The sequence below is a fragment of the Hyperolius riggenbachi genome, chromosome 4, assembly GCF_040937935.1.
Source record: "Hyperolius riggenbachi isolate aHypRig1 chromosome 4, aHypRig1.pri, whole genome shotgun sequence".
Taxonomy (NCBI): domain Eukaryota; kingdom Metazoa; phylum Chordata; class Amphibia; order Anura; family Hyperoliidae; genus Hyperolius; species Hyperolius riggenbachi.
The window spans coordinates 221301245-221320735 of NC_090649.1; the positions used below are offsets into that span (position 1 = coordinate 221301245).

The 19491-nt window shown below is 45.8% G+C and overlaps 1 protein-coding gene across 5 annotated transcripts in view; it reads left to right on the plus strand.

Moving 5' to 3' along the window:
• Window positions 1-19491, plus strand: part of CILK1 (ciliogenesis associated kinase 1) — a 166084-nt gene that overhangs the window by 38654 nt on the left and 107939 nt on the right. For all 5 annotated transcript variants that reach the window (XM_068281365.1, XM_068281367.1, XM_068281366.1 and 2 more), the window contains exons 7-8: window positions 13748-13919; window positions 14085-14252. In XM_068281365.1, the coding sequence (XP_068137466.1) occupies window positions 13748-13919; window positions 14085-14252 (340 nt within the window). The remainder of the gene's footprint in view (window positions 1-13747; window positions 13920-14084; window positions 14253-19491) is intronic.

A 19491-nucleotide genomic window follows, 5' to 3' on the forward strand; every position in this document is an offset into this window, starting at 1 on the left:
TCCTCCATGGATCTGGATTATGAAAAGGTATTTAACTTTAAATATTAAATATTGTTTCCTGCTATTTTTTAACATATGCTGCAAATTTGGTGTTGTTACGGATATGGGGGTGCACTGCAAAAGTGCTGAATTTTGTCATTGGCGTTCATTGGGCTCCCTATTTCACTTTCAAAAATCTCAAATCTTTTCAAAAGACAATGGCTCAGCAGTGGCAAATTTTCTAGCATTGTAGGGACTTTTAGGGTGCTCAGGACTGGTGCGTTTGGGGCCCCTAGGCCAAAGAGTCAGAATCTCCACCATTGACATTGCCCAAATAAACAGGTTTTTGTGACCCTAGGCTATGACCTCTTTGGCCTAGGGGCCCGAAACTCACCAGTCATGATCCCCCTAAGAGTCCCTACAATGCTAGAAAATTTGCAATTTTTGGAAAGTTAAATAGGAGGCCCAATGAAAGCCTATGGGGCATTTTACCACTTTTGCACCCCTGTAACTCTGGTTTGCAGAGATGTAGGGAACCCAACTTTGGAGTCAAAATATAACAATATGCCTTCTACCTGCATGAGACATCGTGAGATTCAGACATTGCTAACGGCCATGGATGTGATTTATGTTCGTCAGAATCTCCACCATTGACAGTGCCCAAATAAACAGGTTTTTGTGATCCTAGGCTATGACCTCTTTGGCCTAGGGGCCCGAAACACACCAGTCATGATCCCCCTAAGAGTCCCTACAATGCTAGAAAATTTGCCACTGCTGAGCCATCGCCCTTTGAAAAGATTTGAGATTTTTGAAAGTGAAATAGGGAGCCTAATGGAAGCCTATGGTAGAATTCAGCACTTTTGCACCCCTATAACTCTGGTTGGTTATCATCACCCGTCGACTTTAGCAGTTAATAGCAAAGGCCCCTTACATCTTAACAACACCAAATTTGCAGCATATGTTAAAAAGATAGCAGGAAACACTATTAAACGGACTTCCGAGGCCACAAATGTGAAAAAAGTTAAATACCTTTTCATAATCCAGATCCATGGAGAACGCCACCCGCGCCCTCCCCTTCATTCCCCCATGGCTCCCGCAGTAATACCGGCCCCGGTCGGGTCCCGCCCCCTCCAAACAAGTCGGGTTCTCATTACCCCCTCAATGTGGCCGCCACAGATTGCCGCTGCTGTGCAGTCCGCATAGGCGCGATTGCGGCTGCGGAGCTCTAGGCCCTCCTCCTGCCGCGTCATCAATATGCGTGCATACATCGGACGCACTGGGAGGAGGTTCTAGAGCTGCGCAGCCGCAATCGCGTCTATGCGGACTGCGCAGCCGTGGCAATCTGTAGTGGCCATATTGAGGGGGGAATGAGAACCCGACCCGTTCAGAAAGGCCGTTATTAGTGCGGGAGCCATGGCGGAATGAACGGGAGGGCGCGGATGGCAACCTCAATGGATCTGGATTATGAAAAGGTATTTAACTTTTTTTCACATTTGTGGCCTCGGAAGTCCTTTAAACATTTTTTTTATGTTTTTTTTTATTTGTATGTGCTGTGTGTGGGAAATCTGAAAAAAAAATGGCGTGGGGTCCCCCCTCCCGAGCCTCTGTAGCCCCTTGTCCACTATGCAGGCTGGGATAGCCAAAATGCGGAGCCCCGGCCGACTGGGGCTTCGCACCCTGAGCTATACCAGCCTGCATGGTCCATGGTATGGAGGGGCGGCTAAGCCTTCCCCCCCACCCCCCCGGAGCCCTTGTCCAATCCAGTGCCCCAGGAGGAGGTGGGGGCGACGACTCCCTGGGGGGGGGGGGTGTTCATGGTGGCATCTGGGAGTCCCCTTTAAGAAGGGGACCCCAGATGCCCACCCCCTCCCTGGAGAAATGAGTATAGGGGTACACAGTACCCCTTACCCATTTCCACAAAGGGTTAAATGAAATAAAAACACAACCACGAGAAAAGTATTTTATTATTCTAAATTAACCATAAATACTTTCCTGTACCTTTAAAAAAAAATTCCCACGCCAATATCCACGGTAAACGATCCAACGAACAATGTATCCTCTTATGTTGCCATCTTCAATTAAGTTGATTGAAGATCTCCAACGCTTCCCACATAGCAGAGAATGCGTCCTTTCAGACGCATAGCTGCCGGCTCCTGCTGTCTCTCCCCACCTCCTCACCTGTCGCTCTCACCTAGCCTGGCACCCATGGGTGCACCGAGTGCCAGGGTAGGTGAAGGTGACAGGTGCAGTCAGGTGGGGAGAGACAGCAGCGGAGCCGGCAGCTTCACGTCCTGCTCAGGACGCATTCTCTGCTATACTAACAGTTCTTGAATCATCTGGTTCTTTTTAATGAATCGGTTCTTTTTTTTATGAATCGGCTCATTTTACTTTGAAACTTTAAAATTGATTTTCTCAAAAAGTATAAGGTCTTTTTGAAAAAAAAAAATGTTCCTCTTGTTCCCACTATTCCACTTTACATTCCCAACAATTTTGGTGTTTTTACTATGTAAGGGGACTTTGCTATTAACCGCTAAAGTCGGCGGCCATTAAAGTCTATGGGTGAACCGAACTTTGAAAAAACGTTCCCGGTTGTCTGCGAAGGCGAACCACTCGAAGTTCGCCTGGAACCGTTTGCCGGCGAACCGTTCGGGACATCTCTAGCTGCCACTCTCCGCGCCTCCTCCGCCACCTGTATATCGCGGCTCCCCGCATTGTCCATAGTCCATACCCGACTTGAGTTTGTTAGGGGAAATGCAAAAACGCTTGCAGATGCAAATTTGCGCACGTTTTCGCATATGTTAGTAATTATGCGAATGTAACCATGTCAGTGCCTGTGTGCTTTTAGGGCCCGTTTCCAATCTGCATGCGTTTTATGTATGCAGATTCGCATACCTAATAATAAATGTTAAAGCACAAAGGGCACTAATATCGTTAAATTCGCATCCTTATACAGGACCGCGAAAACGCATGCGAATTCGCATGAAAATTTGCATACAAATTTGCAAGCGCATGTGAATTCGTTTATGCGTTTTCCGCATAGAAATCGCACTGCACTAGTCCAAAAAGGCCTTTACATTGAATTTATGCGAAAACGTACGCAAATTTGCATGTAAAATTCGCATAGCGAAAACGCATGTTCATTTCCTATTAATTCTGATGGCTCTGCTGTGCAGCTTTTTCTTGTAGAGAAAAACGCTCTGTTGTCCTGACAAGTGGAAACAGGCTAATTAACTTGTATTGGTTATGTGAATCTGCGTGCAGAAATCTGCAGCAAAAACGCATGCAGATGCGAATTTGCGCACGTTTTTGCATATGTTAGTATGTATGTGAATTTAACCATGTCAGTGCCTGTGTGCTTTTAGGGCCCGTTTCCACTACAGGGAATATGCATGCAGATTCCCATACCTAATAATAAATGTAAAAGCACACAGGCATTGATATAGTTAGATTCGCATCCTTATGCAGGAACGCGAAAACGCATGCGAATTTGCATACAAATTTGCATGGACATGTGAATTAGTTTATGCTTTTTCCACATAGAAATCGCACCGCACGAGTCGAAACGGCCCTTACATTGATTTTATGTGAAAATGTATGCGAATTTGCATGGAAAATTCGCATAGCGAAAACGCATGCGAATTTCCTATGAATTACATTGCATGCACAAGGCGGTGTGCAAATTCTGATGGCTCTGCTGTGCAGATTTTTCCTGTACAGAAAAACACTTTGTTGTCCTGAGAAGTGGAAACAGGCTAATTAACTTGTATTGGTTATGCGAATCTGTGTGCAGGAAACGCATGCAGATTCGCAATAATGGAAATGGGCCCTAAAGAGAGCCAAAGGTTTCTGCAATTCATATAGGACAAAGAGGCACATTTTGTATACTATCACCAGCCTCTGTGTCCTTATACATTGCCGCCAGCTCCCCCCCCCCGTGCTCTGCTGTCCCCCGCTGTCCCCCATTATAAAAAACGTCACGCTAGCGACACACAGATTGTCGCTAGTTGGCTGTTTACTCTCCATGGCTCCCCGCATTGTCCATAGTCCATACCCGACTTGAGTTTGTTAGGGGAAATGCAAAAACACTTGCAGATGCAAATTTGCGCACGTTTTCGCATATGTTAGTAATTATGCGAATTTAACCATGTCAGTGCCTGTGCGCTTTTAGGGCCCGTTTCCACTACAGCGAATCTGCATGCGTTTTATGTATGCAGATTCGCATACCTTATAATAAATGTTAAAGCACAAAGGGCACTAATATCGTTAAATTCGCATCCTTATACAGGACCGCGAAAACGCATGCGAATTCGCATGAAAATTTGCATACAAATTTGCAAGCGCATGTGAATTCGTTTATGCGTTTTCCGAATAGAAATCGCACTGCACTAGTCCAAAAAGGCCTTTACATTGAATTTATGCGAAAACGTACGCAAATTTGCATGGAAAATTCGCATAGCGAAAACGCATGTTCATTTCCTATTAATACTGATGGCTCTGCTGTGCAGATTTTTCTTGTAGAGAAAAACGCTTTGTTGTCCTGACCAGTGGAAACAGGCTAATTAACTTGTATTGGTTATGCGAATCTGTGTGCAGAAAATGCATGCAGGTTCGCGATAATGGAAACGGGCCCTAAAGAGAGCCAAAGGTGGGTTTCTGCAATTCATATAGGACAAAGAGGCACATTCTGCATACTATCACCAGCCTCTGTGTCCTTATAGTGTGCCCCCCAGCCCCCCCTTCCCCCCCCCCATGCTCTGCTGTCCCCCTTATTAAAACCGTCACGCTAGCGACACACAGATGGTCGCTAGCTGGCTGTTCACATTGATGCTGCGGCTCTCTGCGGCTCCCCGCCGCCTGCATATCACGGCTCCCCGCCTTGTCCATAGTCCATACCTGACTTGAGTCCTGGGATGGGCTGTCTGAGGGCAAAGGAGGCATGGCCTGTGAGATAGAAAGGCTGCCAGGCTTAATACAGTCAAAAGTAGGCGGAGCTGTGCAAATCATTTGGTCTGTCCCATGATGAGGCATTGCGCTGGCCAACTTTGATTACGAGGAGCCTTATTTTCTAATGATTGTAAGATTAACGATACATATTTAGGTGCAGAACTTTGCTAATGAATCTATGTAGCCATACTATTGTAAAATTATAGTCTCTGTGTGGGGTATGTTGTTGTCACCATAAGTTGAATGATAAATGCGATTTTGACTTTAAAAGAAAATTGAGCCTATTGGTTTATATAGATGTGGGTGTGTGAGGGGTCTCAGCTGTTCCTGATGACAGGTGTACTATCTCTGATGTATACCAGCTCTTCCTACAAAAGTCCGGCCAGGCTTGTAATAATTCATAATCATCAGTATTGAGGGCAGAGGTATGTACACGCAGGTTGTCGGGGACCACATCCACCATTTTTTTTATACTGTCAAAGAATAGACTTAGGAGAGTATACCAGCGTAGTGTTTATAGACATACTGTAAGGGCCCGTTTCCACTTGTGCAATGTTAGTTTGTTAGCGAAAATGCAGAAACGCACTAGTCGAAACGGCCCTTACATTGATTTTATACGAAAACGTACGCGAATTGCATGGAAAATTCACATCGCGAAAACGCATGCGAATTTCCTATGAATTACATTGCATGCACAAGGCGGTGTGCGAATTCTGATGGCTCTGCTGTGCAGATTTTTCCTGTACAGAAAAACACTCTGTTGTCCTGACAAGTGGAAACAGGCTAATTAACTTGTATTGGTTATGCGAATCTGTGTGCAGGAAACGCATGCAGATTCGCGATAATGGAAATGGGCGCTAAAGAGAGCCAAAGGTGGTTTTCTGCAATTCATATAGGACAAAGAGGCACATTTTGTATACTATCACCAGCCTCTGTGTCCTTATACATTGCCCCCAGCCGAACCCCCCCCCCCCCCCCACGTGCTCTGCAGTACCCCATTAAAAAAACGTCACGCTAGCGACACACAGATTGTAGCTAGATGGCTGTTTACTCTCCGCGGCTCCCCGCATTGTCCATAGTCCATACTCGACTTGAGTTTGTTAGGGGAAATGCAAAAACGCATGTAGATGCAAATTTGCGCACATTTTCACATATGTTAGTAATTATGCGAATTTAACCACTTGAGGACCACAGTCTTTTCGCCCCTTAAGGACCAGAGCCTTTTTCTCCATTCAGACCACTGCAGCTTTCACGGTTTATTGCTCGGTCATACAACCTACCACCTAAATTAATTTTACCTCCTTTTCTTGTCACGAATACAGCTTTCTTTTGGTGGTATTTGATTGCTGCTGCAAGTTTTAGTTTTTATTATATTCATCAAAAAGAGATGAATTTTGTCAAAAAAAAATTGATTTTTTTTTTTTACTTTCTTTGCTGACATTTTCAAATAAAGTAAAATTTCTGTATACATTTTTGTCCAAATTTATTGTGCTTACATGTCTTTGATAAAAAAAAAATCCATTCAGTGTATATTTATTGGTTTGGGTGAAAGGTATAGAGTTTTCAAACTATGGTGCCAAAAGTGAATTTTCCCATTTTGAAGCATCGCTGACTTTTCTGACCACGTGTCATGTTTCATGAGGTGCTAAAATTCCAGGATAGTATAAATACCCCCCAAATGACCCCATTTTGAAAAGAAGACATCCCAAAGTATTCAGTGAGAGGCATGGTGAGTTCATAGAAGATTTTATTTTTTTGTCACAAGTTAGCAGAAAATGACACTTTGTGACAAAAAAAAAAAAGTTTCCATTTCTTCTAACTTGCGACAAAAAAAAAATGAAATCTGCCACGGACTCACTATGCTCCTCTGTGAATACCTTGAAGTGTGTACTTTCCAAAATGGGGTCATTTGTGGGGTGTGTTTACTGTCCTGGCATTTTGGGGGTGCCTAATTGTAAGCACCCCTGTAAAGCCTAAAGGTGCTCATTGGACTTTGGGCCCCTTAGCGCAGTTAGGCTGCAAAAAAGTGCCACACATGTGGTATTGCCGTACTCAGGAGAAGTAGTATAATGTGTTTTGGGGTGTATTTTTACACATACCCATGCTGGGTGGGAGAAATATCTCTGTAAATGACAATTTTCTTTTTTTTTTTTACACACAATTGTCCATTTACAGTGATATTTCTCCCACTCAGCATGGGTACGTGTAAAAATACACCCCATAACACATTATACTACTTCTCCTGAGTACGGTGATACCACATGTGTGGCACTTTTTTGCACCCTAACTGCGCTAAGGGGCCCAAAGTCCAATGAGTACCTTTAGGATTTCACAGGTCATTTTGCGACATTTGGTTTCAAGACTACTCCTCACGGTTTAGGGCCCCTAAAATGCCAGGGCAGTATAGGAACCCCACAAATGACCCCATTTTAGAAAGAAGACACCCAAGGTATTCCGTTAGGAGTATGGTGAGTTCATAGAAGATTTAATTTTTTGTCACAAGTTAGAGGAAATTGATTTTAATTGTTTTTTTTTTCACAAAGTGTCATTTTCCGCTAACTTATGACAAAAAATAAAATCTTCTATGAACTCACCATGCTCCTAACGGAATACCTAGAGGTGTCTTCTTTCTAAAATGGGGTCATTTGTTTGGTTCCTATAGTGCCCTGGCATTTTAGGGGCCCTAAACCATGAGGAGTAGTCTTGAAACCAAATGTCGCAAAATGACTTGTGAAATCCTAAAGGTACTCATTGGACTTTTGGGCCCCTTAGCGCACTTAGGGTGCAAAAAAGTGCCTCACATGTGGTACCGCCGTACTCAGGAGAAGTAGTATAATGTGTTTTGGGGTGTATTTTTACACCTACCCATGCTTGGTGGGAGAAATATCTCTGTAAATGACAATGTTTTGATTTTTTTTTACACACAATTTTACATTTACAGAGAGATTTATCCCACCCAGCATGGGTATGTGTAAAAATACACCCCCAAACACATTATACTACATCTGAGTACGGCGATACCACATGTGTTACACTTTTTTGCAGCCTAGGTGCGCTAAGGGGCCCAACGTCCTATTCACGGGTCATTTTGAGGCATTTGGATTCTAGACTACTCCTCACGGTTTAGGGCCCCTAAAATGCCAGGGCAGTGTAGGAACCCCACAAGTGACCCCATTTTAGAAAGAAGACACCCCAAGGTATTCCGTTAGGTGTATGGTGAGTTCATAGAAGATTTTATTTTTTGTCACAAGTTAGTGAAAAATGACACTTTGTGAAAAAAACAATAAAAATCAATTTCCGCGAACTGTTGACAAAAAATAAAATGTTCTATGAACTCGTCATACACCTAACAGAATACCTTGGGGTGTCTTTTTTCCAAAATGGGGTCACTTGTGGGGTTCCTATACTGCCCTGGCATTTTACGGGCCCAAAACCGTGAGTAGTCTGGAAACCAAATTTCTCAAAATGACTGTTCAGGGGTATAAGCATCTGCAAATTTTGATGACAGGTGGTCTACGAGGGGGCAAATTTTGTGGAACCGGTCATAAGCAGGGTGGCCTCTTAGATGACAGGTTGTATTGGGCCTGATCTGATGGATAGGAGTGCTAGGGGGGTGACAGGAGGTGATTGATGGGTGTCTCAGGGGGTGGTTAGAGGGGAAAATAGATGCAATCAATGCACTGGGGAGGTGATCGGAAGGGGGTCTGAGGGTTTGGGCGAGTAATCAAGAGCCCACACGGGGCAAATTAGGGCCTGATCTGATGGGTAGGTGTGCTAGGGGGTGACAGGTGGTGACAGGAGGTGATTGATGGGTGTCTCAGGGTGTGATTAGAGGGGGGAATAGATGCAAGCAATGCACTGGCGAGGTGATCAGGGCTGGGGTCTGAGGGCGTTCTGAGGGTGTGGGCGGGTGATTGGGTGCCCTAGGGGCAGATAGGGGTCTAATCTGATGGGTATCAGTGACAGGGGCTGATTGATGGGTGATCAGTGGGTGATTAGGTGGCAGAACAGATGTAAACAATGCACTTTAGAGGTGATCTGAGGGTAGGTCTGGAGCAATCTGATGGTGTGGGTGGGTGATCAGATTGCCCGCAAGGGGCAGGTTAGGGGCTGATTGATGGGTGGCAGTGACAGGGGGTGATTGATGGGTGGCAGTGACAGGGGGTGATTGATGGGTGATTGATAGGTGATTGACAGGTGATCAGTGGGTTATTACAGGGAAGAACAGATGTAAATAATGCAGTGGCGAATTGATAAGGGGGGGTCTGAGGGCAATCTGAGCGTGTGGGCGGGTGATTGGGTGCCCGCTAGGGGCAGATTAGGGTCTAATCTGATGGGTAACAGTGACAGGTGGTGATAGGGGGTGATTGATGGGTAATTAGTGGGTGTTTAAGGTAGAGAACAGATGTAAACACTGCACTTGGGAGGTGATCTGACGTCAAATCTGCGGGCGATCTATTGGTGTGGGTGGGTGATCAGATTGCCCGCAAGGGGCAGGTTAGGGGCTGATTGATGGGTGGCAGTGACAGGGGGTGATTGATGGGTGGCAGTGACAGGGGGTGATTGACAGGTGATCAGTGGGTTATTACAGGGGGGATAGAGGCATACAGTACACAGGGGGGGGGGGTTGGGGAGAATCTGAGGGGTGGGGGGGTGATCAGGAGGGAGCAGGGGGCTGTTTATGGTTAAAAACAAAAATAGCGTTGACAGAAAGTGACAGGGAGTGATTGATGGGTGATTAGGGGGGTGATTGGGTGCTAACAGTGGTCTGGGGGGTGGGCAGGGAGGGGGGGGGGGGGGTCCTGAGGGGTGCTGTGGGCGATCAGGGGGCGGGGGGGGAAATCAGTGTGCTTGGGTGCAGACTAGGGTGGCCGCAGCCTGCCCTGGTGGTCCCTCGGACACTGGGACCACTAGGGCAGGAGGCAGCCTGTATAATAGGCTTTGTATACATTACAAAGCCTATTATACATACGTGCAGCGGCGATCCGGGTGCTAGTAACCCGCCGGCGCTTCCGAACAGCTGGCGGGATACAGCGCGAGGGGGCGGAGCCAGTCGCCAGCTGATCGCGTCACGAACGACGCGATCGCCGCATAAGCACGCCTGCCGCCGCCGATGGGCGTATTGAGGTCGTTTAGGCCCAGTCTTTGCCGCCGCCCATCGGCTGGGGGCGGTCGGCAAGTGGTTAACACATACATCTATTGCACAGGTTATATAGTATGCGTGGCCACACCTCCAAGACTGCCCTGGCATTTTAGGCACCCTAAACCGTGAGGAGTAGTCTAGAAACCAAATGCCTCAAAATGACCTGTGAAATCCTAAAGGTGCTCATAGGAATTTGGGCCCCTTAGCGCACCTAGGCTGCAAAAAAGTGTCACACGTGGTATCGCCGTACTCAGGAGAAATAGTATAATGTGTTTTGGGGTGTATTTTTACGCATACCCATGCTGGGTGGGAGAAATATCTCTGTAAATGAGATTATTTTGTTTTTTTTACACACAATTGTCCATTTACAGAGATTTTTCTCCCCCCCAGCATGGGTATGTGTAAAAATACACCCCAAAACACATTATACTACTTCTCCTGAGTTTGGCGATACCACATGTGTGACACTTTTTTGCAGCCTAGGTGCGCTAAGGGGCCCAATGTCCTATGAGTACCTTTAGGATTTCACAGGTCATTTTGAGGCATTTGGTTTCTAGACTACTCCTCACGGTTTAGGGCCCCTAAAATGCCAGGGCAGTATAGGAACCCCACAAGTGACCCCATTTTAGAAAGAAGACACCCCAAGGTATTCCGTTAGGAGTATGGTGAGTTCATAGAAGATTTTATTTTTTGTCACAAGTTAACGGAAATTGATTTTTATTGTTTTTTTTTTTCCACAAAGTGTCATTTTCCACTAACTTTTGACAAAAAACAAAATCTTCTATGAACTCATCATACACCTAACGGAATAGCTTGGGGTGTCTTGTTTCTAAAATGGGGTCACTTGTGGAGTTCCTAGGGGCCCAAAACCGTGAGGAGTAGTCTGGAAACCAAATGCTTTAAAATGACTGTTCAGTGGTATAAGCATCTGCAAATTTTGATGACAGGTGGTCTATGAGGGGCCACATTTTTTGGAACCGGTCATAAGCAGGGTGTCCTCTTAGATGACAGGTTGTATTGGCACTGAAGTGCAGGAAGCGCAGGATGTTCTCAAATCGTGACCTGGACATGGCAGCAGAAAACATGGGCATGTGATATATTGGGTGCGTAGACCAATAAGACCGCAATACTATCTTTTTGACTAGACCCATGTTAAGGAGAAGGCCCCAAAAAATGTTACGTTCGGAAACTTGGAGTGGTTTCCACAGAAAAGGCTGGGCATGGTAGCTTTTTGGATTGGCGGTTGCGTATTGTGTGGCATAACGGTTGGTCTCAGCCACAATTCAGTCGTAGAGACCAGCAGTGACCAGAAAAAAAAATTCTGTCACTGCGGTGGGGCAGGTGAGGGTTTGGGCGGGTGATCAGAAGCCCGCAGATTAGGGCCTGATCTGATGAATAGGAGTGCTAGGGGGTGACAGGAAGTGATTGATGGGTGTCTCAGTGGGTGAGTAGAGGGGAGAATAGATGCAAGTAATGCACTGGGGCGGTGATCGGGGGGGGGGGGAGGGTCTGAGGGCTATCTGAGGGTGTGAGCGGGTGATTGGGTGCCCACAAGGGGCAGATGAGGGTCTTATCTGATGGGTAGCAGTGACAGGGGGTGATTGATGGGTGATCAGTGGGTGATTAGAGAGGAGAACAGATGTAAACAATGCATTTAGGAGATGATCAGAGGGTGGGTTTGCGGGCGATCTGAGGGTGTGGGGGATGATCAGGTGCCCGCAAGGGGCAGGTTAGGGTCTGACCTGATGGGTGTTAGTGACAGGGGGTGATTGACATGTGATCAGTGGGTGATTACAGGGGAGGATAGATGTATACAGTACACAGGAGGGGGGGTCTGGGGAGGATCTAAGGGGCGCTGTGGGCGATCAGAGGGCAGGGGGGGGGAAATCAGTGTGTTTGGGTGTTTACCTGGGTGGCTGCAGCCTGCCCTGGTGGTCCCTCGATCACTGGGACCACCAGGGCAGGAGGCAGCCTGTATAATACGCTTTGTATACATTACAAAGTGTATTATACGCTTTACATCCGGCAATCTGTAGGTTAACAACCCGCCGGCGCTTCCGAACGGCTGGCTGGTTGACGCGACGGGTGGCCGGAGCCTCTTGCCGGTGGGCGATCGCGTCACCAGAGACGCGATCGCCGGCTAAACACGCCCATCGGCAGCGCCGCCGATGGACGTATTGCGGTCGTTTGGGCCCACACTTTGCCGTCGCCCATGGGCTGAAGGCGGTCGGCAAGTGGTTAAAATAAATTGTGCTGTGGTTGTATCAGAGAAGTGGGAAGGATAATTAAAGGACACAGTTATAGTGCACGTCTGAATGAGCCATCAGTAGCCCAGTTGTTTCATTTTAGGTTTAGCACGGCTTCAATTACTCTTGGCAAAATGCGTACTTAAAATAAAGGTGCGCGGAAATAAGGGCGTACAGCAACGTTGTTAGTAAAATATTGTTATTAAATACGGATATATTACTATAAAATCGTAAAATATCAATATTCAATATCAAATTTTACTATGGGCAAATCTAACCCTACTCTAACACAGAACCCTCCCCCCTAAGCTGTCAGACTGCAGCCCTGACCTATTCCTTCCCCCAGCGATCCTCTGTTGCTTGTGGCTGGAGCCCGGCAGTGGAGGCCGCAGAGCGGCTTGCGCGTTAGCTCCGGTGCTGAAGTCCTCTCCGTGGGTGGCCAGGCAGGAGGCAGCGGCAGCAGAGAATCGGAGTGTGGTGGAGGAGAGCTGTAGAAGGCCCTGCTCAGAGAACCACACAAGAGCCACTGCTGGTGTGGAGTGGAGCTCCAGTTGGTTCGTGTACAGCGCTGGTCCAGTTCAGAGGTTGGGATGCTTTGCGGTTCGGCAGCAGAGGAGAGCCTGCAGGTGGCTGCAGCCTGCATGTGGTGGGTTCAGTGATTTGCGGCTGTCCTGCTTCCTTAAGCTGACAGCTTTGCTGTCTTCGGCTAGTGGCTGGGGTTCGGGCGGTGCGGCCTCTCCACGTGATGTGTGCAGCAGGTCCATAGGCGCTAATACAGAGTAGCGGGATTTGGGCGCCCACGATGCCCAATATATAGTGGGCGCTGTGTCAGCGCCCGCTGTATATCGTGCCCCCAAATTTCCGGTTTGGCTCCCAAAGACCACTATTTTGTATTAGCGCCTATGGCGGAACCCATTTAGGCTACTTGCCGCATGCGCCCAATTTTCCTGCCCATAGTGAAATACCGTTAGTCACTGAAACAGGATGTGAAGGAAAAATTTGGCAATGTGGACCTAGACAGATAAATATGACAGTTGTTCAAACGCTTACCAACTCAATCCAATGCTAAATGAAGTTTTGACTGAAGTTCCACTTAAGTGTACGTAATCAGCTTGTGCTTATGTTTGAAATATTCTATTTCTACGAATTTTTTTAACTTGTATTCATGCATGAGGCACCTATATTTTATTAATACAGTATGCCTGCTATCTGACTGAAGCAATAGGCTGAGTTCTTTCATGATATAAAACTTAATAATGCTTGTTGGACCTTTTGCCTAGGTCACAGGAAGGAGCTTAGAAACAACATTGGTTACCACATTCATGCACAGAAAACAGTATTCAAAATAATAATTTTAATATAATAGCCTCTTTAACGTTAGCCTGCAATATCCCTATGTATACACAGTGATAGTACTTTTGTGCTTTATTCATAGGTATCGAGCTCCAGAAGTGCTGCTCAGATCTACTAACTATAACTCGCCCATTGATATCTGGGCTGTTGGCTGTATCATGGCTGAAGTATACACCCTTCGGCCTCTCTTCCCAGGATCCAGTGAAATGGATACAATATTTAAGATCTGTCAGGTGCTAGGGACACCGAAGAAGGTATGTTTTGGCATTTATATTTTAGTCACTCATCTCCTGAATCATCATGTATATTTTAAACGTGTACTATGAAAATGAATCCATTGGAAATCAGTTTGTGTCTGTTGAGAACAGCCCTGAAATGTCCTACATATATTCATATAAAAATCTATTTCTCTATTCCAGACTGACTGGCCGGAAGGTTACCAGCTCGCTGGCTCCATGAATTTTCGCTGGCCTCAATGTGTTCCAAATAACTTGAAAACGTTGATTCCTAACGCAAGTAGTGATGGAATCCAGATCATGCGGGAAATGCTACAATGGGACCCCAAGAAGAGGCCAACAGCTAGCAAGGTATACAATATTAAATCCAGCCCAGGTTTGCTGGATCACTTATGATATGTTCACGGCAGATTATTGAAAATCTATTGAGGTGTCTTAGTAAATCAGGGCTATGGTGTACCTCAGCATTTTGTAAGAGCCTGGGCACACTGTCTGTAATGTCAATTCACAAAACCTGTAAACAAAGCTACACAAGGTGCCTATTTGTCCCACAGCACTTTATTTGTAATAGACTCGCAGTTTCAGAGCACATAAAAATAAATCAAAGACAGCACTTAGCTTGTAAAGGATAACATTTAATGAATAAATACTTAGCTACAGAATGATGGTCAAATGTCCAGATGTCTTTCAGCATGTAAGATCACATATAGTCCTGAGGGGCTCCATATGCCCTGATGGGCATATCAGATTTGGGGAAATCACGAGTGTGCTGGTGCGGCTGACGTCATCTGACGAAGGCGCAGAGAGCCGAAACGCGTAATGACGTCACCCGCACGCTGACGCTAAGCCACGCCTACCCTTTAGCAAGACGGCTTCCTGGACAACGGAGATCGCGCTGCTGGCCAGAGCGCGTTGCCATCAACTACCAGGGTTGGAAGCGGTTGGCTTTACCGCTGATATGCGAGACCTTTACTATATTCTTGTGAGTATAATGATTTATTGCGAATAAAGCTCATCCTTTAGTTAATGCACTATAGAGCACTCCATTTCTTCTAGATTTGCCTATTTGTCTCCAATCCTTGGAGCAGCACAGTGCATAGAACCGAGGAGGAGAGAGCAACTGTGAGAGTGACTGTGGTTCCCGGACAAGAGTGCAAGGATTTTTTTCGTTTATGGAAGTACATATATCAAGTTTGGGGACCTGGGCACAGTTTGCTGTTGACAAAGCAGTCATCACGAAGCCAGTGATATAGGGGTGTTGCCCCCCTTTTATACCCATACACACAAAGACACAGTCCCAGCCAATCCTAAGTGGTCTTCAGACACCTTTCCTTATAAGGCTATGGTCAGCTACCCAGCAAGGTATATTACGTGTACTTAAAATATAAGGAAATGGTCAATTATAAAAGGAATGGCTGAAGTAAAGAATGTTAACTATTCACATTCTGGTAATGGGCACTATACTGTATGTATTAACATGTATATACAGTATCTCTGGTAATTGGATGAGGCATCATTATATCACTGATTAAAACAACATCATCCTACACTGTCCCATAGCTCTGCAGCACAGGTGGCCATGCATTTTACACAAACTTGTGTTGCGCTCCATTGCAGATGGCTGGGGTATCTCTGGCGTGTAGTTGCCCATCTTGCTCCAGGATTGTCTCGGCAACTATGTGAATTTTTATAAACTGATCTGTTAAATACAGGGCTAAAATGTTTTTCAATTCATCTATATGTACCATCTATGCTTTAAAAGGGGCTCCTAAGGACCCAAAACGAACTGGTGCCATTGCACATGTTTAATAAACCTTTTGTCTATGGAAATTGATAACCACATCTTACTAGTGTATTATTCACAAAAGTAAGTACACCTCTCCCATTTTTGTAAATATTTCATTATATATTTTCGAGCGACAACACTGAAAATATGACACTTTGATACAATGTAAAGAAGTCTGTGTACTGCTTGTATAACAGTGTAAATTTGCTGTCCCATCAAATTACCTTAACGCACAGCCACTAATGTCTAAACCTCTGGCAACAAAAGTGAGTACAACCATATGTGAAGAATAACAAACAAATGACAGCGCTCATAGGCTGCAACTGAATTGTAGACCAACAAAGGCATGCAGAGCCCCACAGGGGCTAAATACATGCCTTGTATGCAAATCAGATGCAAGTCATGTACTAGTCCTAATCTATAATTTGAATGCAAATTGAAGTACATGGATGCAGCTAGCCATAGGTATACTTACATGAGTTTTGTACAGCAGGAGACATTGGTAGCGCTTCCAAACAGAGGCTGCACCTGAATTGACAACCTGCAATAGATGTGTAGAGCTCTGCGCCCAAATAGACTACCTGCAATAGATGTGCAGATGTGCAGAGTCTAGTAGGGAATAATTTGCGCACATATCAAGCTAATGTCCTCCTTTGCTGTACCTGTTTTGAATGCAAGTTGTGTATTTTAGCAGGGCTGTGGAGTCGGAGTCGGGGCAATTTTGGGTGCCTGGAGTCGGATTCGGGAAAAAATGCACCGACTCCGACTCCTAATGAATTTAAATTGTAATTAAAATAGAAAATATGATAAAATGTTCTATTTCTCAGATAATAGTCATCATAGATAATTTATACATACAGTAATAGCTGTGCTTAGTCCACAAAAATGAAATAAACCAATCAAAATTAATTACTTGTGCTGCTTCAATAAAGCAGTCACCGTATTTTTAAAGTCAGATATACACATCTGATTGTGACTGTATATATGATGTGTACACAGGAATCTCTTATATATACTAAATAACGTCTATGCTGTAAGAATAAAGCCTGATGTGTAGCCGTGTCACTAATAGAGATGGTCAATGAGATGGAAATAATTCTGCGATGATTCTGATTTATGCAAATGTAAATGTATGCACTCTCTTTGCTCATGAAATCAAATAATTTGATATGTTGTTAAAATTTGGTTTGGTGACTACGAATTAAATGGCACCTGAGTAGGATGAAAAGAAAAGTTTTATACATAACTGGGGCTTCTTCCAGCCCCCTTCAGGCTAATCAGTCCCTCGCTGTCCACCTCCACCACCTGGATCTTCTGCTATGAGTCCTGGTAATTCAGGCAGTCAGCGCAGTCCGGCCGCATGCCGCTTCCACAGCCAGGAGCGTTCTGCACCTGCGCCAGAGGCGTAACAATAGACCCTGCAGAGGATGCCTCCGCAGGGGGGCCCAGAAGCCACAGGGGGCCCGTGGGGGGAAAGTTTGAGAGACTGACAGCTAAGGGCATGGAGAAAAAAAAGCGTATTCTGCTCTCATACTATTGTTATATTGACTGCATGTGTCCACCACACAGATAAGGACTCACACACACTTTGGAATTTGTACACTGTCCCTGCTCCCTAGTGCTCGTAAAAAACATCTGTCTCACATTGCAGCAAAGTTCTGAAGACTTAATGTACAAGTTACAAACAAAAGAGTCACAGGGTGAAAAAAGTTCTACACTGTCCCTTATCAGCAGTCATTCCAAAGAGATTCCTAGATTCTTATCACACATGACCTTATGGCCTCTGATTACTTTTACAACACAGCAGAGTGGGTAAGATTGATGTCTGACTGTCCCTGCCTCATTGAGAGCTTGTCTTATACTGAGTCCAAGATCCTGTAATAACAGTGGCAAAACATTCAGAACGTCACTGATTGATAAAGTTACAGTGAATATATCTTATGTTCAGCATGTCATTGTTGTTCCTCCATATAGCATGTGCTCTCATGTAGTCAGAGGTGTATCTGGAGCCTTGCACATAGAGCTCCTGCAATAGGCTCCATTGTCTTTCACCTCCCAGGGGGGCTGATCAATTAGCAAATTACCTCTCCCTCCCAGCCAGCCCAGCTGTCTGTACAAGTAGGAAGAGGCAGAGGACTGTGTCTTTGTCCAGTCCTGGCGTCCACCTCTCTGCTGACAGCTTCTGTGTCGCCCTGGCAACATCACTCACATAACCCTATTGATTGGCCATGGAGCCCTGCGTGAGTGCCGCTGGGGCTGATGGTGAGAGAGGAGAGGAGTGTATGTGTGTAGCTCCAGCCTGGAGCTGCTGCACAGGACACACATGGAGCAGACGTGAGTGGGGTCTCTATGCTGAGGGCGGCAGGAAGAGACAGGGATTATCACACTGGTCTGTGTGTCCTAATCAGGATGATCTCCTGCGCTGATAAAAGCAAAGGACATGTGATTCTTCTGACTTGCAGCTGTGTGCTATAAACTTCCTGAGAGCTGCTATATAGGCATTGTAAGGTGTGTACAGCCTAAGCTGCCCATACATTGCTCTCAGCAGGCTCCAAGTACATAGGTGCTAGTGAGAAGATTCACAGGTCCTTGACTTTTATCAGACCTGCTGTAGAAGATCATCCTGATAAGAACACTGACCAGCAATGAGTAGATGATGGGGTAGGGGGAGGGAGTGAACATTTAGTCAGCTCACTGTCTCAAAACTAAATATAATACTCATTGCTGGCACAACATGTAAGAAGATGGATCCAGCAACGACAAGCGTTCTCCGATCCATCTTCCTGTGAGCGACGTCACACATTTTTACACGACGGGTGCAAAATGGAAGTTGAGCGTTTGCCGTACTTTGCATTCAGTTGTCGGGCGTCTTAAAGATCCTATTCTCTGGGAATGGCGGGGGGAGGGGGGCACAACTTCAGTGTTTGCCATAGGCACTATTTTGCCCAGATACGCCACTGCATGTAGTAAAAACATACGGCTGTGTATGTATGTATGTACTGGGAACAGAGCTGCGACAAGGGACTTGTCAGCTGCAAGGGGCTGGGAGGAAGCCCCGGGTAAGTATAACTGGGGGGAGCATAGATTGCCTGACATTTCCTTTAAGTCTAAGTGTTTTTATCTGCATAAGGAAAACACATTGGTCCTCAGTTTTCCTGTGCAGAAAGCGAGGGAGGTGGGGGTGGGGGGGGACCCATCCAAAGTTTCGCGGGGGGGCCCCCATCCAAACTTTTACAGGGGGGCCCAGTGATGTCTAGTTACGCCCCTGACCTGCGCAATAGTGTTGCGCAGGTGTAGTACGCTCCCGGCGGCGACAATCTGAACCAGCCATAATCCTGGTTCAGATTGTGCATGAAGAATGTGTAATAGAGGAAGAAACTCCTTATTCCCCTGCAGAGTACCTGCACATCACTCTTACATGTACCCACAGTTACATTGCCTAGGGCCTGATAGATGTTCTTTGTTCCGGTCTGTACCATTTACAAGTACTCTTACCAAGGACTAGTTTTAGTCTATGACTAAAGGGGAATAAATATGGCAGTCTCCATATACTTCTCACTTCAGTTGTCTTTTAAAATTCCTAAGCGTTGGCAGTTAAGAGATGAATTTCATGTTACATACTTTCAATCAACAAAATTGTAATATGCAAATTAGAGGAGTCTGAGTCGGTGGAATCCTAAACGTCGGAGTCGGTAGATTTTTGTACCGACTCCACAGCCCTGTATTTTAGTCAGGGCCGCGCCTGGGCGGGTGCTGCGGGTGCATTGCACCCAGGCACCGCCCGGCCGCCGCTCACCCCCTCTG